At 35.7% G+C, this 25,381-nt stretch overlaps 1 protein-coding gene across 2 annotated transcripts in view; it reads right to left on the reverse strand.

The window, feature by feature from the left end:
- The window catches only part of fwd (phosphatidylinositol 4-kinase beta fwd), a 233,133-nt gene that overhangs the window by 40,777 nt on the left and 166,975 nt on the right, over positions 1 to 25,381 (reverse strand). For both annotated transcript variants that reach the window (XM_089099304.1, XM_089099303.1), the window contains exons 9-10: positions 18,556 to 18,701; positions 7,217 to 7,420 (exon numbers count right to left, since the gene is read on the reverse strand). In XM_089099304.1, the coding sequence (XP_088955430.1) occupies positions 7,217 to 7,420; positions 18,556 to 18,701 (350 nt within the window). The remainder of the gene's footprint in view (positions 1 to 7,216; positions 7,421 to 18,555; positions 18,702 to 25,381) is intronic.

Consider the following 25,381-nt stretch of genomic DNA (forward strand, 5'->3'; position numbering starts at 1 on the left):
TTGCAACTCAACTAATTATTTTGGACAATCGGGCTCTGCTGGCTGGTCGTTGATCTGCCAGCAAGTCTGGCGTTTGTTAGTCTCCTCTGGCTATGCATCTGAGCAGTATAAATCCCTTAGAGCCTAACCCTTTTGTATTATCTCACTGGTTGAGACAGCACGATAACATAGGGCTTAAGATGTTCTTTAAAAAATACAAGTTACTTTTGTTGAAATCGTTATTTTTTTGTTATTTTTTTTTAATTCCTTCTTTTGACTGCTTTTTTTAATTCCTTCTTTTGACTCTTTTCTCCTTAGTTATTTCTGAATGTGCAAGTTATTCCTGTTGAATCGTGATTTATTTTGCAATTTTTTAAACTTGGATCTTTTATTAATTCCATTTTTGGTAACTGATACCTTTTAACCTTTGACCTTTACCCTTTTACCCTTATTTTCAGCGATGGATTATTTCTCCTAGTGGTAATTTTCTGCAGTCTCTAGAAATTCTTTTACACATTTCTTATTTCTTGTTATTGATATTTTAATCTTCATGCACGATTTATTAGTTTTAATAGCATTTAAAAGCATTACAAACGAAAAAAGAATCCGCAGAAACAGGCTGAAAGCTGCTGAGATTTTTTTTTAAATATGTAAAAAAAAACACATGGCGTATGTTTCTGCTCTTAGTAATTTTATCTAGAAGGCTACAATAATTATAGAACGCATGGAGGTACACAAAGGGGAAGGGGAGCCTAGGGGTCCGGTCTCACCGAAATCCCAAATTTGCTAAATTTCTGGGCACTTAATATCAAACTAAATTTTTTTTATCACTACACCCCCCCCCCTCCCGAAAAATCCTAAATTCGTGCCAGATCAGGTGATTCATTTTGTGATTTCTTGTTCTTTTTAAATATTTTTTATCAAAACATTTTAATGGGACAAATATCTCAAACTGTTCCTGTTGAGTTAAAAGCCATTTTGCTAAATCCTTAAACTTGAAACACTTTTTTAATTCCAAATTTCTCACGCTTTTGACCGTGAAGTAAATCGTTCTAAATACCCAGGATGATTGACATATAAACATGAATGAAAAAACTACACTTTCATTGTCAATGAAGGATAGAAGATGGGAAGAGCACAGCATGCGCTCCAAGAAGCGTCACTAGTCGATCAGATATCATGGTTACAGGATTAGCTGCAACTAAGTAAAGAGCAAACTACGATCCATGGTAACCAATTTGGAAAAAAAATTGGGTACTTGTCTAGAATCCAGTAAACACGCGGGAAAGACCGCATATAGAATTTCAAAGATGCCATATGAAAAACAGGTTTCTGTTGGCTAATGAGGTGTTGCTCACTCCGTGACAAAGATTTAAACTTTAGTTTTTCGGGGTTGAAGGTGCAAAAAAAGGTACCTAGGTTAGGTTAAGTATTTATTATATGCTATGCTATGCTTTACCCCCCCCCCCCTAACGTGCAAATATATATCCCAAATTTGTTTCTGAAGTATTATATTTTTATCCTATTTTGTTTTATTTCATTAGCATTAACGCAACTTCACTTATCGCGGGTTTACTGGATTCTAGACAAGTACCAAAAATTGTTTCAAAGGAAACTATCTTGTACAAATATTTTTCAAGCAATACTATTTGCAAATAATAATTGTTGTTCAGGTTCAATATGACTGTATTTTGTAATTGCAAGAATAGTTCCAATGGAAATAAAAATTACAACATTAGAACTATCATTATCAAAAACCCTAGGCTGGAGTTTACCCTCCCCTCTTGAGCAACAGGATAAACCGAATTTTATTGCCGGATTCGCATCGTTTTGTTTTTTCCGTTAGAATTGGCTCACTTAAGGTCAGTAAGAATGTAAGGTCGATTCCGATTGGTGGATTATTTTTAGCTGACCAATCATAGGCCATTTTATTTTCTTACAGGTAAGTGGTTTACTTTTCGAAATATGAATACGAGGTACTGGCCAGTTGAGCACCCGTCATATGACTGTGAAAACTTATCTTAGAAAATAAGGCTCATTCTTTGAAGCATTTAGCTTGTTTTTCAAAATGTATTAGTTCTAACAGAAATTGCTGAAAAGTGATACTTTACTTAGATGTACTCTTAAGTACATCTAAATATTTTGAGACAAAATAAACTACAAATAGTAAGAGTGTACTATGTGTGGCAACTATGCTTCAAGTGTTCCCTTAATGACAATGCACTAAAACTCGTATTTTTATTTATTCTTTCAACTCTGTCTGAGACGCAAATTGGTCATCTACAAAATTTGCAACCCCATCTAGCAACTTTCAGTTTGCCAGCAACAGGCCTTTCCGCAGATGCCCGTTATGTAGTTGAAATTGTCGGCGGATTCAAGATGAAGCAACAAAAATGATAAAGATGTAAATTTATGAAACACAAAGACAGAGATGAAAGATAGAGTTACAAAATAGATGAATAAGGGAATAAGGAAGAAAGAAGTTATATTTACATTTAACACTACAGGCTTTATTACTTCTTGTATCAACTCGGCACCCCCCATTTACCTTATTCGTCATTAACCTGATTACCTAAGCTTGACTTATTTTGTAGTTCACATTTCAGGCAAGAATAGTACCAGAATTAAATGGAATCGGTAATTTATGAATTTGGTATTTTGGTATTTGAAACTGGAAACGCTGTTTGCACAAGTGTTATGAAGACGTCATTTGTAATTAAAATATTATTTTATTGGAATTTAAAGAGTTAAATTTTAAGCTTTTAAAGAATTGTAAATTATTTACAATTAATACATTGGCAATATAGGTCAAAACTCATTCACGACTGAACAAGGCCCCAACTGCCGCCCGAGTAAAGCAAGGGCCATCTGGGATGGCCGAAGAAACAAAAGGTGCCAACCAAGCGAAGCGAGCTGCTGACCGGACAAATAAAAGGCCACTCGAAAGGGATAAAGGCTCAAGCTGCTTGCCTAAGCAAAAGCGAGGGCCATCAAAATCCCCGATAAGTCGGCTCATTTGTCTATTAGACCTCAAACTTTCTGTTAGGAGGGGGATAGGGGAATAAAACAATTTTTCGCCAATCCTCACAAAAGAATATACGCTGCAATTTAGCTCTTTTGGTGTGGCATTTTCGTTACCACGCCAGAAACAGGTGCTTGGCTGTTGCTGTTGACTACTCTTGATTTTCTTCTATTTTATCAAAAAAAAAAAAATAAATTGAAATTTGAAATTTTTGTTAAAATGAAGTAGAGGATAGAATAAATAAATAAAAATAATTAATAACAATTAAATAATTTAAACAATAAACTAAAGACTTAAAGCATAAATTATAAGTTTCATTGATAAATTGAAAATAATTTTTCTTAGTAAATTAAAATTTTATGGGAGACAGGGAGGGCGCTAATCTAGATTTTGCCCCGGGCGCAAATGAGGCCAGAACTGCCACTGATGACAAGGTCATATTCCAGTCGTAAGAATGTCCTTTAGCCGTTTAAATAGGTTCTTAGACCCCACAGGCTACGCATGACGAACGAAAAACGAAGGAACAAAACGAGATAGTTGGGTCCTAGCTCCTAGCCGAAACATCTGCTTTGTTTTGGTTTTGTCATTCACTGGCTAAGAATTATCTCGTTTGTTATTTTGTCGTTTTCTTTCTTCATTTTTTTTCCGTCTGTGGAACCTTGTTTTTAAATTCTTTTTTTTGTATTCTATTGTTTGGAACTTAAGGTCTCTATGTATGGTAACACCGATTTATTAGCAAATATATGCAAAATTTTCAAAAATGCAAAAAAAAAACATAATGGAAAAATTGATAGGAAGTCAAATTCAATTTTACATCCGTTTTCGAGCCAAAAGAAATCCCTCTCAAGAGAAATGAAAATAATCAATAACGCAACATATGTTCCGTTTGAACAGAGATTTCAACACTTAGGTACCTGTAACTGCTAATAAATAGTTGAGTAATTTGTTTTCTTAATTCTCCTTTTCCTGCAAATCTTGTTTGTATCTAAAGGATTTGCATTGATTTATGCCCATTTTTGTTCAGATAATTTATACGGGCCTAAAGATTCCGCCTAAAAAACTCTTGCGCTTATGGATTCCAACACACATTTTAGTTTTAGTCCTAAAGTTAAAAAATAGCTAAAATTCCTTACAGTTTTTAAAATTCCAAAAGTTTTTGTGTTGGAATCCATACATATAAAATACTTCCTTACCTCTCTCCCTCTTATGCCTTCATGCATACCCACACACCGCGGGTATAACATGGATAATGCTTCCAAAACTGGTATTAAAAAAAAAAAAAAAAAAAAAAAAAAAAAAAAAAAAAAATCGTAGTATCAATCTACCATTTCACAAGCCCCTCCTCCTCAGTATGAATATATTTTATTCTTCTTCTTCTTTTGATTAGTATGGACACACTTTCGCATAATCTCATCACCGGAATCAAATTCCGAGCCCTGCAGTGCGTTCCTGCAACTGAGTTTAAATTCTGTGTCCAAGGACACGTCCATATTGTTCTATATTACCCTGCAAGTTTTTATTTTATTCGAGTTCGATCCACCTACAAGAACAATGCGCCCAAAAATACAAGTTCCAGGAACATTCTACAAATTCCCTCCCCTCCCCCTACCAAGGTAGAATCTTGAAAATGCTATGATTTAAGTTACCTTTTCTGCCATTCGTGTCACATGAATCACATGACAACAAATTGCATTGTAATCGAAAACTCATATAAAATCTTTCATTTTCAATGCCATCATGAACTACTTATAGTTTGGCAGTAAGGAACCAAAAAAAAAGTTAGTGGGTGTCAAACTTTCCTTAACCAGATAATTTGAATTCAAGTTTTCACCATTTCTGCTAGTTTTCCAACGACGCAAAACTAAGAAGATATGACCCTCTAAGAAAGAGGCGTCAACGAGACTCAACAGATGTACTTGTTTATACAAGGAAATTGCGACAAAAAACAGCAATTTCAAGTTAGGATGAAATCATTCTTGATAACATATTGCGTCATTAATTATTATTTATGACAATTTATGTCGTCACAAACACATTCTGACGATTTAGAAATGTACTAATTTTGCAGAAAACATTTATCCATTCAAATCAAATAAAAAAGTTAAAAGAGTAAATTTTTTTCATAGATCACATTTTAGTTATGTAAAACTATTCCATTTTTACAAACTCAAATGACCTTTTGATCTGCAGAAGCCTTATAGGCCTCTAATATCTATCCACCTTATAGATATAAACTTTTTGGAACAAATAAAGCCTAATATCAATGCAGTGGGATAATTTCTAGCAGAAGGAGTGGCAGGATTTTTTAGAGGGAGGGGAGGAATAACATAAAATATATATTTGATAATTTGAATAAGTGCTCATAAGCTCTGAAAAAATATAGGATTCGGAGGAGTGAACCCCAGCCCCTCTCCCCTGCATATGTCCCTGCTTTCTAGACCAATACATGCGATCAGGACTGCAGCGATACCTGCAACCTAGTAAAGAACAGCTTCTAGCCCATATTAACCAAAAGTATAAAATGTGTTAAAAAATACTGTCTAGCGACAAAAAAATTGCAATTTGTAGCTGATTCAAGAATGTCAACTAAAATTTCGATTAGTCTGAACAGTAAAATGTTATTTTGCAAACTTCCATGAATTTTGAAAAAGAACCGGAAACCCACGACAATGGCATCGAATCGAAACATGAAGTATGGCATTAGAATCGCCATTACCAAAGACAGCCATGCAAGAAACTTGCAGCCACCCACCTTGAACAACAAGGAAAACCCATTCCTTGTTGTGACCTTTTTTTCTTGCTCCTTCTTCTTATTTCACCGCAAGTGAGGCAATGGAACGTCATAGAGAGCTGTTTAAGGGCTCATTAGGTCTAGTGCGTTTTGTAATTAACAAAAGATAGATAAGGAATACAATGCAATTTTTGACAAAAATTGTTTCAAGGATATTAATGAACAGAGGTACTTCTTTGTATAGGAATACAATTTAGAGACTGTTTTGAGACTGTTTTGTCAGCATTTTCTTTTCGCCGCCATCCTACTCTCGGCAATTAGGGCCTTTTTGAAAGTAAAACTATAGCACTAAAAGTATCATGAAGTACTACTTGTGGCACCACAGTAATGCAGTAGGCTGCATAGGCCACAGTTGGAGAGCTCAGGATCTCAAGCATTACTAAATTTGTTTTCTAAATTATTTTATTCTTTTATTTCTAAAATTAATTTATACAAAAGTTTCTCCACATTTTTTATCATTTCATAATAGAAATTACTTTTAAAAATTTATTTAATAAGTAACTTATTTTTGTAAAAATTATCTAGGGCCTTTGGCCCTTGCGAATGGTCTCGCTTCGATTTTCTTTCTCGTTTTCCTTTCTTTAGAGATCTACGGACCCCCCCCCCGTTTAGTAGTAATCATACAATTGTGGTGCTAGCCAAGTGGTTAGCACGCTAGGCTTGGAATTCTGTGCCCGAAAGAACAAAAGCTCGAGTCCTCGTGTCACAGGTTATTTGGTTTGGAACGGGGGTGAGTGGTTCGACTCTGTAAGCTCACCCAGAGTCGACCTAGTTCTAAATGGGTACCTGGAGAAAGCTGGGGAAGGTAAACAGAAGGGGTGTGCGAAAGCACAGGAGGGGTGACCAAAAGCACAATATGAATGGCTCCCAGCCTCCCATTGCACTTCCTGGCTGACGAGCCATGACGCGGATATCAGCATCGCCTGTTTGGACTATAGAGTCTAGTGCCGCACCTTTTTTTTTACTTTTATTATGACATAGTCTCACTCCACTCTACATCGTCCTTTCACAGAAGAAGACTAGCCAGAAAGCCGACTTCGTCGGGTATTTATTTAGTAAAAAGGACCGCTTCACGAGCTTTTCATCATCCAGGGCTCACTCCTCTTGCCACAGTAGCCAGCTTGGGAATTTTAACAACATATTTCATTTTGGTTTGTAATTGGCAAGTGCAATTCAACGTAAGGTTACATTATTTCTTTTTCTGAAAAACTTCAGCTTTAATAATCCATTTTATGTTATTTAGCCTGTAACAATAATTCCCAGACAATAAGCTATTGTGTATGATAGACGGATCGATTGAAAACCCAAACATCTCGGTACCAAGCAAATATGAAGTTTGTTCCTTCTGTGAATTAACCAGCAAATTTATTTCTACAAGTTTCTCAACTATTAAATCTATAAATATGAATGGAGTGTTGTTTTACCTTCAGCACAGAAGCCGATGGATCTTCTGGATCCCTTTTGAATCCCTTTGGTCCTAAGCTTTCAATAGACTCCTGAAGTCTCCGTCGAATATCTTGCGCAAAAACAAGTGTCGGTTCTCTGTCTCTCGAATCAATAGACTCAAAACTCATTTGTGAAATTGTATCCCCACGATCCCGAAGCTGAGAACAACTTCTCCGTAAGTACTGAAAATAAATGATTCATTAGAAGGCTTCAATAAATAGTTTTAAGGCTTCAATGAAGTCCTTTTAAGGGGATTCGATCCCTTAAAAATAATTTTGCGAGTCTAAACATCGGCTGACGGTCTCGACGATAAAGGACCAATTAGCGAATTTTCCCAGCACCACAGAAAATTCACCAAGCAATTTTGGTACATATTGATAGAGGATCTTAAGTGTGTCGTCAGTTCGAAAAGCTAATGAGAGGATAGATTAAAAGATTAATCCGGGTTACAGCGGTAGGTAGCAACCTAGTAAGAGACGATCACGTCCAATGTTAAGAAATATAAAAACCCATAGCTCCTAAAAAAAAAAAAAAAAAGTCAGATCAAAACAGAATGTACACCATTAAAACCGCCTTGTCCGAAACCTCAATATAGGAAACTTTCTGTTCCTTGGCTAGAACAGCAAGGGGAATATTTTGGCTTGAAAATCAAGAAAAGTGACAGCTACTACAACATTCTGCCTAAACGGCATCTTTTTTTATAGATTAAGATTAAGAAATATAGATTAAGATGATAGAGGATAGATTAAAATAAAGAAAACGTATAATCCTTTAGTAATTGTTAAGCAAAGCGCTGTCTGCTTAAATTTACATAATTAACAAACATTCTGTATCGGCATGGTTTTCAATTACATTGGGTATTTTTCATGTTTCCAAAACAGGTATGTTAGAACACTTTTAGGGTCTGCCCTTTCCTGAACTTTAAACGGAAAATTCTGCTCGGTTTAATTGAAAAATCAAAATTTTCATTTCCTAATGATGCAAGTCTCATTAAATCTAAACATCTCCAGCATACAACGGGACAAATTAAATGGTTTTTCAATGATTTCTTTGAAAGTAGGTGTCGGCTATTAGTTTTTTGTCATTTATTCGGATCTCTCATCCAAGCTCTACAAGTTGCGGCAAGATCACACGACCAATTTATATTAGTTTAGCCACACAAACTCAAGAAGTATATAATGGATGAGATAGGATTATCCATTTAGGTATCGAATCTCCTCAACGTAAAGAGAAAATGGAGATAGAGAAGATGCATCTAAAGTTGCCATTTTTCACGCCGGCAACTTTATTCTGTCTCCGAAATAATGAGTGTAGAAAGCGGATAGGCAAAGACCTGTGTCGAAAGAGCCCATAATGACTATCCTACGATCCGCCAGGGGCTGCTACAGCTGGTAACGAGAAATGAAAATAACACCAAAATGTCATTCCCGTGCCACACGGCACTTTCATGTTGCGTAGGGTGGTCGGTTTATAAGGAGCAAAGGTACCGAAGTATTATCGATCAAATGAGCTTCTAGTTCATTGCTCAAATGAGCTTCTAGCTGGATGGCCACTAGCTTGTGGCCATCTAGTAGTTTGCTAACACTGATGGGAAAAAAAATATGGGAAACACTGGCACCAAGGGCGTATCCAGGATCTTTGTTTGAGGAGGGGGAGGGTCACAAAAAGTCTTTTAAAACACATGCAAAATGTGTTTATATACATTTTTTTACGTTTTTATGAGTCGGACAGAAATTTCGGGACAGAAATTGGGAAAAAATCTAACAAAAAAAGCACAACCCGTCTATTTACTTAATATAATTATATAGAAAAAGTGGTCGCACTCTTAATTATTGACCTTGTGCACGCATAATTAAATATGCTGTAAACCTAATAATGCAGTTCCTGCTTGATCCCGGATATATAAAGGAAGTTATTGCATTTGCTCAATACGAAGGCGCCCAGTCAGAGTTTAGGGGGGTCAATATAGGTGCGTATTTAGGAATTTTCTGCCGAGGAGGGGTCGTCTAAACCCACTAAAACAAGTAAATTATACAAAAAAAAAAATATTAAAAAAACGGATGACCTGCGGGGAGGTAGGGGAAGAACTTCCTCTATGTGTGCATCTGGATCCAGGCCACCCACTACACCGGAAATATAAACGCTAGATAAAAACTATGTTTCTGTATATACTAGGTAATCTAAACACCTTTCCCTTATGTGAACCCCGTTCTTCAAAACAAAAAGAATCCTGATTACAAACCGACTACAAGAGCAGGGCTTAATTTTTAATTTCAGCAAAACTTTGTTCTGAGTGGGTATTATTGAATTAGGAAGGAAATAGCGTGTTGCATACACCCAGCTATGATTTAATCTAGGTTATAAATCATCATCAAAAAGCAACTTGGAAGCGTTAGGAATTTGATAAAACATCAAGAATGGAAAAGATCCACTGGGTTTTACAAATTCAAGCTATATTATTAACGGTACTTTGCCGTATTGGAAAATTACATAGGATGAACGCGTTTTTACCGCTAATTGACTTTATTTTTTTTTGTTTTCATGGAGCGTTTGTCTTAAAAAATAAATTATTCACATAAGCACACCCAAAGAAATTTCTGAGAAGGGGGGCTGCAAAAATTTCCAAGAGGGGGCTAAGATTTGGAAAAAAAATGCTGGAAATTCTATATATTCTTGAATGGCAGAAAATGTTGCATTATGTCCATTTTTGGTCTTCTAGGGGGAGGGGGATCTGAAGGTCTTTCCTACCCCACCCTGCAGTGTCCGTGAATTAAATAAAATAAGGTTACGAAGAAAAAACACTTTGGATAGACATTGGTTAATCGCGCTGTGGGAGGATTAACTGCCGAAAAAGGATAGAATATGAAGGCTTTCCAAACTTTCTAATATAACTATAACTATACCCTATAGTTATATAACTATAAATATAACTATGTAACTATAAATATATAACTTTCTAATGCAACTAAACCCTATTAGTCCCCTTATTTTATGCAAAGTATCATTCATAAATTCACACAGCCATAAATAATTCAGCAGTAAGGTGAGTTAATAAACAAACAAAGTTTTCTAGGTCATTCCTTATCATGAATTAATCAAATATTGCCCTTTATGAAATTTTTCATAATTTAGGGAGAGGGTCTAAATCCCCCTCCCATGGCCACTACCTTAAATCTAAGGTTTAGAGTAGATGATAGGAGTGATGGAAAATGAAATTTACTACTGTCACTTACAGTTCAGAGTTACTCAGTAGACAGGGGCGAATCTCCAGAATTTTATTGGGGGGGGGGGGCCCCCCAAGATGGGTCCACATCCGGATAGTCAAAGGGCATGAGATGTATAATAATTTTTTTCTTTACATTATGGGGGGGGGGCAACTTCCACCCCCAAACGACGCCCATGTCAGTAGAAATATAAACATCCAGAACATCCAGCTTAGCCATAGTTTCTTAAAATTTTGAAATCAGTAAAGAAACCTGCATGACTTTAAAATGGGCATATGAAAAGAAAAGAAAATAATTAGGGTTATACTTTAGAATTAGAAATCATTCCTAACAAGAAATAAAAAATTACCGCAGTTACAAGTGTTCTTTTTTCGGTTAGTGCAAAATATTTCTCTAGAACGAAAACAATAATAAATATTATCCACAATGATTCAACAGAAGAGAGTTTTCTCTGATATAAAGCCGTCGAACGTCAAAAATATGAGTAAACAGAGAGCTATGCTATAACAATAAAAACCAAGACTTGGCAAGTTTTTTTTCCAAAAAATAATCTCAATCGGAAACATGTGTTGGAGCATTTACGTTCATATTGAGATATCTTACGATCGTCCTTTTTGGAAGAAACAATCAATAAATGAAGACTTTTATAGGGTTGTCAAAACCGTAAAAAATAGGGGGGGGGCTCTTCCAAAAATATAATTATTTTTCCAATGAAAAATATTTTTTCTTATCGTAATAGCATAAATAAATTTAAAGCCCTAAAACAAGGTTCTTAAAACAACTTAATAGTGTTTTCACACAAAGCCGTAGAACCTTTCACACTAACTTGGAATACCAAGGGCATCAAAATGAAACATTTTTAGCCCCCTGGCTCCACTTTTGGTCTATTCATACCTAAAAACCATGATTTTCTAAGATTTTTCTTTTAGCTGTCACAAAATATAAAGTTCAGAATGAATACGAAAAGTTTACCAGTGTTTCCAAACCGAACCGCACAAAACAATATACGGAAACTAATTCGGTAAACTCCATACCGGTATTTACGTGTTATCCCAACTACACTCAAGTTCTTGATTTGAGTAAAACTAGTTTCTTTGTCTGCATTTGAAGATAATTAGCTTAGCCAGAATGAGATACACTATTATGCAGGTGTATTTTAATAAAATATTTAATATATAGAGTTGGTTGGGTTAGGTATTTAATAGGTACTTTTGTATTATATGGTACACACTCGAGAACTTGGATCTACAGAACAGACAATAACCGGTTTATATAGCTGTCAGTATTTGAAGAAAATTAGCTTAGGTTCAGTTGAAATCGACATTGTAGGTATATTTTTATTAAGAATTTGATACATAGAGATGGTATTTGGTTGGGTTAGGTTATGTTAGGTATTTAAAATAATGCGTTCTGTGCGGCACCTTAACATAATTCTTTATTGTAGTTTCCAGAATTTTGTTACTAAAGTATTGGATTTTCATCATATTTTGGTATATTTCATTAAGATTAACCTGACATCGCTTCTCGAGTGTGTACCATATAGTAAATAAGTACCATTTAATATAATACATTCTAGGCGACCTGCTTTCCATAATTCTCTGCTATAGCTTCCCTAATTTTGTTACTAAAGTATTATATTTTCATAAGATTTTTGTATATTTCATTATGATTAACCTAACTTTACTACTTGAGTGCGGTCGGGATAACACGTAAGTACCCTCAAATACCGATTGTCCCGCTTAAAAATTCACAGATATTGCAGAAACTTATAAATAATCATTCAAGGAACACGTGTATTAAGTTTTCTATTACAAAATACTTTACGTTTATCCAGGGGCGTCGTTTAGGGGGGGGAAGGAAGGCATTTGCCATCTCCAATAATTTGGAGAACAAATTATTACATATCACATGTCCCTTTATCCTTCATAGGCTAATCTATTGCTCGTCATAAATCAAGTCAGGTTGGTATTTCAATATAAGTCGTTTTGTTATACACGAATGTGTCATGTCTGTATTTCTTTTCTTGGTTTCTGAAGCGAAACAATTAATTTAATGATGATAGTGATGATTTTAGACGATGATTGTGATGCTTTTAGGGTTTTGAACATGAGGCTAGTGTGAAAGGTTATACTTAATGTAACGTCACTTAATCACTTAGCATTAAAAATTATGTACGTAGTGTGAAAACAGCTTAAACAAAAGTATAGTTATTTTTGTATTTTTAAGACTCTTGTCAAGTCTTGGAAATAAAAGTAACATTTATTAACAAAAATTGTCCAAGAAATCATAAGTTGTTTTTGCCAAGACAGCGGCAAATAAGAAACTATTGAATGAAAATCACGGGTATATAGCCAATAGCCGTCCTCCATGAACAAAAAATATAGACAAAACCCTTATAAATAGCTTACAGTCACGCTATGAAACAGCATTCAATTCAGTTTCTTTTTTCGCTGAAGACAGTTATTGGTTATACAACCGAGATTTTTTAACAAGTCTTTTCTCCATTGCCTTGGTAGAAAACGTGCTCAGTCCTTGGAATTATTTTATTCACGCATGGTAGAGAAGAAGCGTAACATTCGGAATTACTAGGGTGCTTTCACACTATGCCATAGAACCTTACACGCTATCATAACTTATGGCTTTGTTATGTTGTGTAATCTTACGGAGCAAATTTTGTATGTAACGTAGGTAGTTCCATGTAAACTTAAGCTCAACTTAAAATTTTACAGTACAAAGGTTTATGGTACGTTATGGTACGGTACGGCACGTTACCGTACGTTATGGAGAATTAACACTAGAAACAACACGGGCACTTATCTCTTATACCCACCATACTCAAGTTCTTGGTCTGACAAAACCGGTTTCTTTCTGTAGTTTCTTTCAGCTTAGCGTGATAGAGTGTATATACATTACATTGCAGGTATATTTTAATTTAATATTTCAGTTGGTATTTTGGCTAGGTTAGAAACTATTTAATGTAATGCGTTCCGGGTGGCCTGATTTCCATAATTCTCTGTTGTAATTTCCATAATTTTGTAACTGAAGTATTTTATTTTCATCATACTTAGGTATATTTCATTAGGATTAGCCTGACTTTACTTCTTGAGTGGGGTGGGTATAAGTGGGTATAAGATAAGTACCACAAAACGGAATTTCTGGACGAGCAATTAATAAATTTTGGAATGAAATGATAAACTTTCACAAGGACGTTTTTTACACCTGATTAGATCTTGGCAGGTAAATATTTTCTTAGACCACACTGCTTTTGCATTTGCAAAAAAATAAAAGAGAAAACGGGTTTAGAGAGAAAAACGAGAGAAAATAAGAGAGAAATAATAAGATAGAAAATTAAGAGAGAGAAACGGGTTAAATTTAAGTAAAGCAGTGGAACAAAATCACAAAAAACAAAAACTTTAGAAAATAAAAAAATCTTAATATTTCGGTTCTGCATCCGTGAGCCTTTTTCAAAGGAAAAAAAAAACTTTAAGGAAAAAGGAAAAACTTTCTTCTTGATCTGTAATGAAACCTGTTTTCTGTATCCACTCCACAGTTTATATAATTATCTAAACTGTGTGTAAACTGTATCTAAACTGTGTGGCAATTATATAAACTGTGATCCACTCGGAGATAATCAGATAAGCCTGAGTGAGATAAACGGTATCTATGCAGATATATTTTAATTAGATATTTAATGTATAGAGGTGGTTAGGTTAGGCATTTAATATAATGAGTTCTAGGCAGCCTGCTTTCCATAATTCTCTGTTGTAGTTCCCATAGTTTTGTAAAAAATGTTTTTTTATAGGCATTTAGGCATATTTAAAAAAACCGGTTTTAAACAGATCAAACTTCTTGAGTGCGGTCGGGATAACACATAAATACCTCTTTTTTTGCTCAAAACATTCTTTTTTCATTTAGCTCTAATTTCCTATCTGCTATTGTTTAGTTTTTTGCAGTTAATGTGTTTTGGCTTTGGGCCACCTAGAAGATGTTTCCTTTTCATCTTTGCAGAAAATAATAAATTGAACATTCCATCTTCCCCAAAGTTTTTAAAGGGATTAAAAGAACGCAGAGAACCTTAAAACAATCCATCAATCTTAACTCCTTTTCTTGACATCCGGGGGGTTGGAAGAGCGTAAAAACATTGAAATTTATGACAGTAGCAACCCTTTACAACAGAACAAGGGGGAAAGTCGGAAAACAAATTATGTGAATATGTCCATTAGATTTGAAACGAGCAGACAAGCCGTCATTAATCTTTTTCCGTCAAAACAACTTTTCAACTGTAAGGAGCCTATCAGAACTATGTTTAAAACACAAATCACACTAGTCAAACACTGTCGGTATTGATGACCTATCCTACCCTAACCTAACCGGTTTTCTGAGATGTAACCTAAGCGTAATTTTTGAATATGTTTCCAATAACCGACAAGTATCAAAAGAACATGTCGCTTTTATAAACCCTTAAAAGGAAGGATTTGTAACCCCCTCCAAATTGATCGGGGATATTTTCGCTCCATTTTTTTTGGGGGGGGGGGAGATGTGGTGGTTAAACTGAAAGTATAGAGTATACGCCTATGTGCAGGGGGGTGGAGGGTAAAAAGGAACTTATTTAAGCAGATCCCAAAACATTGAGGGAGGAAGCCCACCGCTTCGGAAAGAGAAGGTGAAAATTTGAAAAAAATGCCAAAAATAGGTAATTCACATATAAAATATAATATAACTCACAAAGGCTGCTTTGTGAGTTAATGAGGTCTAGGACTCCCCGTTATATTGTGGCAGTAGGAAATTTTGTATTGATGGGAAGGATGTCAAATGAAGTGTAATTTTTCTTTAGTATTTGTCTTTTTGTATATGGCTTTAATTGGCTTTTAAATACAGATTATTATTATTATTATAAGAAATTATAGAGAATCTCCAGGGTTCAGGCGGGGTAGGGGGCACAGGCCCGACGGCCCAAACCCTACTAGCATGACTTCCATTGCATTTAAAAGACAAAAATGTAGGATTTTACTTTGGGGCAGGTCCTTAGTTTCGAGGATGGGAACTTCAATTTGTCAGACCGGTAAACACAATTTAACGAATAGCTTAATAAAATATGAAAATAATGGTACATAAGAAAACACAGACTAAAACTCTTCCTCCTCCTCCGTGTGCTGGTGGCTTTATACAGTGGCGGTTCCAGGTGGGCGAAGGGACCCCCCCCCCCCTAATGTAGTCTAAAGCAGTGTAATTTACTTAATTAACACACGTTTGCGTTAATTAAACTTGCTCCTAACGCAAGCTTATCGGATTAACCTATTTTGCGCCCCCCCCCCCTAAAAAAATCCTGGATCTGCCCCTGGCTTTACATACCAAGATCAAATATTTATAGCATTAGGGTCGCATGTAATGGCATTTTCTCACTTGAAAAACAGACACTTGAATTTTTCATAAGGGTATGTAGAGATTTTCTCAAGGAAAAGTGGCTTCAAAACACTAAAGCGATTTTGAGAGGTTGCCCAATTTACAACACCTGGTGAGCATCGCGAAGTGCCACACGTTCTGCCATGCGCAACAGTTCCACCGTGATTGGCACAGTCCCCATAACGCTTGGTTCAGTTTTTCCGCGCTTGGCAAGCTTTCACCATGCGCGCCACATGGTGCCCGTGATTTCTGTAAGTCGATGACTACTGGGCGGTTTTTAGTCATGCTTTTACAACTTTTCCTAAAAGTTAAATTTGAACTTACATTATTTTTTAAATAAAATTATATAAAAGTTCAAGCTGTAGGCTATTTATCGCTAAATTTCGGAAACAACATTTTGCTTTTATATAAAATTGGGCGTTTTCCTGTGTATTCATTATGAAATATTTAAGGGGTGAATTTTCCACCAGAGCTATCTGTCATTAAAGAACCGGAAATTAAATTTGACAGCATTTTACAGACACCACGAACTAAAAGAGCGTCCCATTTAAACACATATATTGCTATAGAAAGTTCGAAAATTGTTGCATTACAGCAAAAATGTAAACAATACTTAAAATTACTCGCTACTGTACATAAACTCATAGCAAACCCAAATTATTCATGAAGATCAATTAAAGACGACACAATTGGAACCAAGCTCAAACTTGCGTTGGCAGGGAAGGGAGTGGGTGGGGGGGGGGGGTTTATATCCTTGGAAATCATTATTTTTGGAATATTATTCAATCGTTTATGTAATTCAGCTGACTTTGCTTGCGTGATATGTCAGTCTGTCAAGAACTTTAAACTGGAATGTAGGACTATATACTAACTGTGTTTGTTCCTTCATCTCAAATACACATTCATTTTTGGCTCTATGATATTAAGGAGACATGACCCCAGTTCCATCCTAAATAAGTTCTCTAGTCAATAGAATCACATTTCCAGTTTTCAAATGTTGAAATTTATCTAGGCCCACATTTTTTTCTAGATAACTTCTGCCAAGAGCTTTCTGCAATACGAATAACGAATAAATGCCCTCAAAATCGAGGAACTATTATCCGTCTCGAATCAGAGGGGATCACTATCCCCACCAAGTTTTCTGAGCCTCTGACGCTACCTCCCTATTTCCAAAACCACCAGCAGCGTGAAGCAAGTTTGCCTCCTGTTCTGCCTCCAATAAGATTGCGGGCCTCATACCTCTTGGCATAGAAGAAAGCATCCAGGGAATTCCCTTTCAGTCCAGATAATTTAAATAAATAAAATACAGTCATACTCGCAGAGTTTGCGATATCAAGGGAAGTAAAGGATTCTGGCTTGCAATGACCGAATGACCTAGCTTGGACAATGACCGAAATCAATTGGAATAAGATTTCTAAGTGACCATAAACCCTGTGAATCTGCCAAGCTTAGACATAATTACCATGTGTATTAATGTAGAAGGGAAAAGTGCTTAGAGATTAGAATTCTACCCTTCCCACACCGCTACGCACACCGCTATTGCACATGCAATAAAAGAATTTTCAGCAATAAAGAGAAGACATTTTGGTCTTGTTAGGACACTTTCTACACAATAGGGATGTTGTTATTTTTAGGTGGGGGGAGACCCTTCTCCTTTGCTAGTTTTCAGAAGATTTCAAGCTTTTCGTCATGAGGGTGAGGACAAGAGGATCAGCGGAGTTCAATATTCCAAAAGCCTCATTTCTAAACTATAAAAAAATTGGAAAATCGGGGTTTTTTCGTGAGTCTTCATTTTCGACGATCTACCCAGGGCAAACCTTGAGGTTAAATCAATAAAAATAATAGCAAGGCTTTGCGCTATATTGGCCTGTTGGGTCTGTATGTTAGCCTATGTGGGTTTTGTACTGCGATGAGCTGTTCAATAAAAGTAGAATAGTAAATAATATACTTATTATATGGTAGCAAAATGTATAAAATATAATATATTAGTAAAAAATGTACTATTAAAATATAGTAGCAAAGAGGTAGGGACAACAAATGAAAGATAACCAGAATAGTCCTCACTAAAGCTTAAAATTCAAGGCCGTATCCGGGGGGGGGGAGGTTACCCGGTTTGAACCCCTCCCCCCGAAATTTTTGACCGAGTCGAAAATAAGTAGAAAATTAGTAAAACCTAGGTAAAAATACAGTATAATTAGTCGAAAACTGAGTCAAAAATTAGTAACCCCCCCCCGAAAAAGTCAAAATTAGTAACCCCCCCCCCCGAAAAAAAAATCCTGGATCCGCCCTTGTTAAAAATCCATTGAATATGTACCAAAATTAGATAATTCTTGAAAATACAAAAAAGATGCAATGGCACCGAGGAAAATGCTTAACTTACACCCCCCCCCCCCCAATACATACTATGCCATTCCCAAAAATCCTTTAAGTATCTAGAACCAGTAAAGGAACATGTATTAAGGTTGTCGTAAACGCCACTACAGTTTCATAAACTTTTTTCACAGCCATACGCGATGTCTTTTGGTTAGAATTTCTAGTTTCAGGTGGCCCTACAACATATAAATATCGATAACGTTAGAAAATAGCATACCCATATCTAATACTTTCTAAGCATAGCCCAGCTCTACTGTCTGCTCGATGTATAAACTAGCTGCTACTACAGACTGGTTTCGATAAGATTGTTGACTTACCATTTGTGAGATTTCATCATCCTCTTGTGACCAGGCATCATCACAGTCATCAACAGTAAACATTGAGTTCCCCTGTCCAATAGTAGCCCTATGAAGAGCCGGACTTGCAGGCATGCTTTCATCGAGCAGATTTGGCGTTGCAGCACCTGGATAAGAGCCACATTTAAAAGTCAAATTATGGTACGAGTTCCTTTGGTTTCTTCGGCTGGTGACCCTAATACAGCTATTTGAGCTACCTTTATGTTTTTTATTTAGCTAAAATCAAGAGCCATGCGTTCTTTTTCCTGTATAATCATGAAATAATTAATCTTCAAATTCAGAAAACTAAGTTTTAGGGGGAATGGCGGGAAAATTCTCCTGGGACGGGTCCAACTTCCCAAAAAGGAAAAAACTGCCACTTTTTGCCTTTTTTACGGTTTCCCATTTCTAAGAAGCCCTGTCGAACCACATAGGCTACAAAATGTTATATTAGAAGTAAATGATTAATATTTTAACTTCGAAAATGTATCTGTTCAAAGGAAGGTAATCCGCCAAAGATCAGTCGAAACGGTCCCACTCAGGAAAGAGAGTGAATTGTGCATGCACTTCTATTTTGTTTGGACCCCAGTCCCCAGGAAAAATCCTCTTACCCCTCCAAGAGTAAGACCTGTGTGTCCCTATCTTCACCAAGTTATGTGCTTAAATGGCAGCCCAAGTATGTGAAAAAGCGGATTAGATTCAGGGTCATCGAGGCTGCGGATGGGGTGCAGGAAGTTAGTGAAAAACTTATTGTCCGATTCCACGAGTTTTAAGTGACAAGAGTCGGCAACAGGGTCGTATCCAGTATTTTCTTCGGGGGGGGGGTATTACAAAAAGAACTTTAAAAAGCGCATCAAATATTTGTTTATATTCATTTTTGTTACGTCTTTACGGTTCGGACAAACATTTCGCGGGAAGGATTCTAACCCCACCCCCCTGGATACGGGCTTGAATGGCAAAAACAATTTTTTTATGAGCAAGTAGGTAAAGGCAGGCCAAGCTTTGGTGCTGACGGATAGTACGTTCAGCAACAAGAGGCCAAATAATTGTGAAATATGCAACACATTGCGAATCTAAAACACGAAGGCCCAAGTTCGAATGCCACAAGTCCAATGACATTCAAGTTTTAAATGCACGAATAGAATATGACCTAGATTTTAAAACCTTGAAAAACATATAAATATCAACTCATCCATAACGGTTAACACTTAGTAACCACATAATTAATTTACGGATACTAATTATAGAATTTGTAAACTATAAACTCAATGAATAAACTACAGCTTTCAATGATACAAAAGCGCAAATCTTCAATGAATTGCTTAAAGACGTAAATACTGATAATCTTGAAATAATGGATGCGGTAAACTATATAGAATAGCCTATAAAATAGCCTGTTCAAAATAGCTAGGATAGTACAATTACACCGAATAGCCTACATATTTACACTATAAAGTAGAATAGCTTCATGTGCAGATAACTTTGCACATGCACCATTTGGCATATTTATTTACGGGTGGAGGGGGTGAATTATTTCTAAACTCACCAAAGTAAAATAAGGAATAGATGACTCACGGTATCTTTCGTTAATAAATCAAATAGTAAATTTCTCTATATTTGAAAGGGGGCACGGGTAGAAAGCCCCTTACCCCATGCTTACGTGTCCTGATGTTGATATAGCCACTTTCGGTAGGCAGTTCGGCTACGACATTTTCTCTCTTTGAAAATCATATTTTACTGTTTTATATTGATGATTATCCCCTAACAATTCAATACATTTTTATACAAAAGATAAGGTACTCCATGTCTTGGTTACAGCGGTAGCTGCAACTTAGTGAAGAACGAACAACGGCCCATAGTAACCAAAATTTAAAAGAACGTTTAAAAAACTGAGTAGTGAGATAAAATTGCAATTTGTAGCTGATTCAGGAACGGTAACTATTATCTCTATTAGTTTGAATAGTAAAATATTATCTCGAAAACAAATTCATGGGAATATCCGAAAAAAGCCTTTAACCCCTCATAAATGGTGTTGAATCGAAACAAAAAGCAAACCACTAGAATCGCCCTAACTAAAAACCCTGGCTTTAAACCCTAGACAGAAAACATACAACCCTCTGGCTTCAACATTAACGAAAATCACTTTTTTGTATGGGTAGCACTAATATGTCCTCTTTTTCCTTTTTTCTTCCTTCTTCACTACCTGCAAGGCACAGGAAAATCAGAACGAGCTGTTTAAGGGCTCATTTGAAAGGAAATTGATATGTCAAGTGTGTTTTGCAATTAATAAAACATACTAATAAAAATAAAATATCTTTTTTGACAAAAAAAGACATCTTTGTATACAAGATGATGTTATATTTAGTACGAAGTCCTATTTATTACATTTTGTACGAGGTCATGCATGTACAGATGAATTGGGGGGGGGGGCACCCCCAAAACCAAAAAAAGGCAAATCATATAGACATACGTATAAAAAATCGCGAAAACGCCGACCATAGATTGAGGGTGTAAGTATTATCTAGACGTGGTTATGGCCTTCAACATTTTACATATTCAGTCCGGCCACAGGGCATTCTGTAAAAGAAAAAAAAATCTACACTGCTTCAAAATTACTTAAAGATATTAAGAGACCCGTGAAAAATATAAATTAATAAATAATTTTTAATAAAAGCAAATACAAAAAACCGGTGGTTAAAGTAATTTATATCCCCCCAATTCTTACCACGACAAAAACAAACGTTAGGTCCCTTATTATTGGAGGGGAGAGACAAGAGCCAGGGAGGAAAAATATAAATTTTTTCAAGTAAATGCCATCTTCAGGAAGAGCGGTAGCCTATATAATTTTTTCACACTGGGATTGGGAGAACCCCGAACTTACCCTCACCCAGGTGAACCAATGGAGCTTGTATCAATCAAAATTAACTCGAACTGAGCGCTGCTGAGCCTATGGGGTTCAGTTTTACTGAGCCTATGAGCAAGAGTGAATCCAGTATGTCTACTAGGGGTGAAGGTATAAAAAACTTAAAAAACGCATACAAAATTCGTTTATTTTCATTTTTACCAGTCGGAAAACGATGAATTTCGAAGGGGGGGGGGCTTAAACTCGATAACCTTCCCCCTCTTGGATAAACCCTTACCTCTGTGATTCCTTAACAATCTTTCACTATGTTTGCAGCTCATTATCTAATTATACAAAAAAAAGTAATTAGTAACTGTTCTTCGGCACTGTTGATATCGCTTTAAAATAAACCAATTAACCAGTTTCCAACGGAAGAAAGTTTCCAAGAACGTAGCCCAGAAGGGAATTGTAGCTAAGAAGGAGCAGAAACATCAATGAGGATGTCTGAAATTCCTGTTTCTTTTCCGGAATTCCCTCCGGAAGTCCTGATAAATACAATTAATCATTTCTTAGATTATTTTATAAGATGTTCGAAGGGAAATAATTTGCACCATTTATTACTCATAAAGGTGTCTAAATTAAGATTATTTGCCTTTTTACTGGCTATAAAATGTAAAATGGCAACAAGTAAATACAACGACGGGTAAAAAAGGGTTCTCTTTCTGACATGCATTTTAGGAACAATGCAATTAACTAAAAAAAAGAGAAAAAAAGTTATTGGGGTCACGAAAACAGCAATAGAACTAAAGCATACTTTTTAACACGAAATTATCGGACAGTAACAGTTCGGACAGTAACAGGAGCAGGACAGTATCGGACAGTGGCAGTTCTGGCCTCTTTTGTGCCCCAGTCAAAATTTTGATTAGCACCGCCCCCCCCCTGTTCCCCTCAACGACAAGTAAAGTCGAAATTATTGAACGTTGCAGGTCCGTCAAATTCGTCACCAAAGGGAGTGAACTGCTCTATCCTCCTTAAGAAAATGATGACACCTTGGAAAACTTACGACACTTTTCCAGCCATTTTTTCAAACCTTTGCCCCCCCCCTCCTATGTAAAAGAAAGATATAAACCCCCAAAATTATCTGCTCAAATATACCCTACCCTACAGTAATAAGTTATTTTGAAAGCAGATATTTATCATATAACCTTGGCGCAATCAACCCCTTAATGTGTATTTTTTGTTGCCTTTTAAAGTTTTTCGAAAGGGTTATTTTTTAAATAAGATGTCAGGCAAGTCTTCATGTCTTTTAATCCTAATAATGTCTAATTGACAGGGACACCAATTGGGGAGAGGGGCACTAGCACCAGCCCCTTAGATTTGGAAACATACCTTCTTTTGGTATTTACATTGCAAAAAATAAACACTTTAGATTTCGAAAAAATACAATTTTTTTCGTTGAAAATATTAGAAAAAAAAAATCAGTACTGTTTTATTAACTGGTACCCACGTGAGAAGTCAAGTTTGGTTAATGCTAATGAAATAAACAAAATATGATGAAAATAAAATAGTTTAGAAACAAATTTGGGATATATATTGGCTTATTAGGGGGGGGGGGAGTATAGAATATATTAAATACGTAACCTAACCTAGGTACCTTTTCCCCCATAAACCCCAAACAACAATAGTTTAAATATTGTAAACGCAGTGACAAACCACGCTTTGTGCTCCATTTATCTGGTGACAGATACCCGTTTGACTGGTTTCCTTTAGCATGTCCCTATAAAGTATATCGCGTGGGTACCATCTAATAGAACAGATTTACATTACACCTAAAACGAACAAAAATTAAAATAAATATTAGAGTCAAACTCAAAACGAGCATAAATTAATCTAAGTAGGGCTCAAAACCCCTATGCTTTCTAAAAGCCAGAATATAATTTGTACTTTACTAAAAAAAATTCAAATGAGTTTACTGAAAATAATGTGCATTGTCAATTTAATATACATATGCTGATATTTATTCCCTAAAATCTTAATTAATTTTTGTTTCTTAAAGTTACAAAAGTGAATATATTTCAAAGAATTGTTTTCAGTAAAGCGCCAATGACGCAGTAGGTTTTAGGCTTCTGCATAGAGACAATACCCAAACTCTTGTTTGTAGTTATTTTTATTCGATTAAAACTTGATTTTAATATCAAATTTGATTTTCACTAGTTTTAATATTTATTTATTAATTTACAATAATATATTTTTTATTTTTGTTCGAATTGTTTGTTTATTTAATTTATGTTCGTTTTAAGTTTCATTTATATTTTAATACCAAAATATTTGTTTTCGTTTGAATCTTGATTTTCATATTCAATCGAAGCATTACTCGCTTTAAGATCTATTTATTCATTTATAGCCTATTATTACTTGTTGTATGTTTTTTGCTATGATTGTTTATTTAATTTCTGTTCGTTTTGGGTTTCATTTATTCTTTAATAGTAATTTCTGGTGGTTTTGGGTTAGAATTTTAACAGGTATTTGTATCTCCTGAGCTTAAAAGTTTAAAATGGCCTTTACTTTTCTTTGAAAAACTTATTTTTCGGAAAGTTTTTTTTAATTAATTTTTGTTCGTTTTTGATTGCAAAACGTTTCAAGTTTTTATGGCATGGGGGGGGGGGTTGATTACTGTCCGATTATTCTTGACTTTAAAAAACGGATCTAGAACTTTCAATTTAAATCAAATGAGCTTTTTTCAAAGTCTATACGATTACCTCTTTGATAAAAACCTTATATATGAACAATAGACAGCTTGCATAACTTGTGGATAACGATTGACAACAATGAATGGATTGAAAAAATAGCTCCAATAAGGGGGTTTAGACCATTCCACTTGCTGACACAAAGGGATCACGAATGTTTGGAATTGACCTTAATAGGAATTTGTGTGCCAAAGCAATTTTGCATCTATGACAGAGTATGTATTTTAACCTTATAATTGGATAATTATAATAGATTTCCTATGTGTTCTTCCCATACAAAAACCCCTTCCCATAAGTTATAAACCCCCCTTAATAAGTTATGCCCAAGGGCATTACTTACAACGCCTACCCCTGGGCCCTGGTAGGCTGTGTCGACACCGGAGTTTTTTGTTATCTCAAAATTTGTATCTGATGCATTTAGGGCGTGGAAGAGGGAGAAGCGATAGCTGCCCTTCAATCTCTTTTGACTCTTAAAAAATGAACAAGAACTTTCAAATTTCAATCAAATGAGCCCTCTCTAAAGTTTATACGAGCATCCCGTCCTTAAAAAATAATTTGAAGGATTCGGAGAATCCTTAAATTACAACAATTCCCCTGAGGGCTTTGGAGGAATTGTAATCCTCAAAGACCTAATTTCCAGAACTTAAAACTACCTTAAATAAAATGGCTGTCTTAAAATTTCGATTGGACGTTTTAGGGGAAAAGGTGGGCGTGAGAGGGGGGTTAGTTGCCCTTAAATCACTTTCGACTATTACAAAGGGCACTAGCCCTCGGGATTTCCAATTGAATGAGCATTTTTTGAAGTTTCTACAACAACGCCTTCTATAAAAACCTTATATGCCCCTCGGGCGTAACTTAAAACACTTGCCTTGATGGTTGTAGGGGTGTATCGTCCTTAAAAGTATGTTTTCTATCCGGAAATAAACTCTAAACAACAAAATAGCTATATGAAAAGTTTGATTGGAGGTGTTGGGGGAAAAGTTTGGCGTGGGGGGAAGGGGCTAGGTTCCCTCTAATAACTTTTAACTATTAAAAAGGGCACTAGCCCTTAAATTTTCAATCGAATGAGCCTCTTTTGAAGTTTCTACGACTACGCCTTCTATAAAAAACCTTATATGCCCCCAGGGCATATCTTAAAACCCTTGCCCCGAGGGTTGTGGGGGAGTGTCCTCCTCAAAAATAAATTTTCAATCTGGTGAACGAAAAAGACTATCTCAAA

Source organism: Artemia sp. Qi Xiang Cuo, chromosome 13 (assembly GCF_049724085.1).
Source record: "Artemia sp. Qi Xiang Cuo chromosome 13, ASM4972408v1, whole genome shotgun sequence".
NCBI classification, from domain to species: domain Eukaryota; kingdom Metazoa; phylum Arthropoda; class Branchiopoda; order Anostraca; family Artemiidae; genus Artemia; species Artemia sp. Qi Xiang Cuo.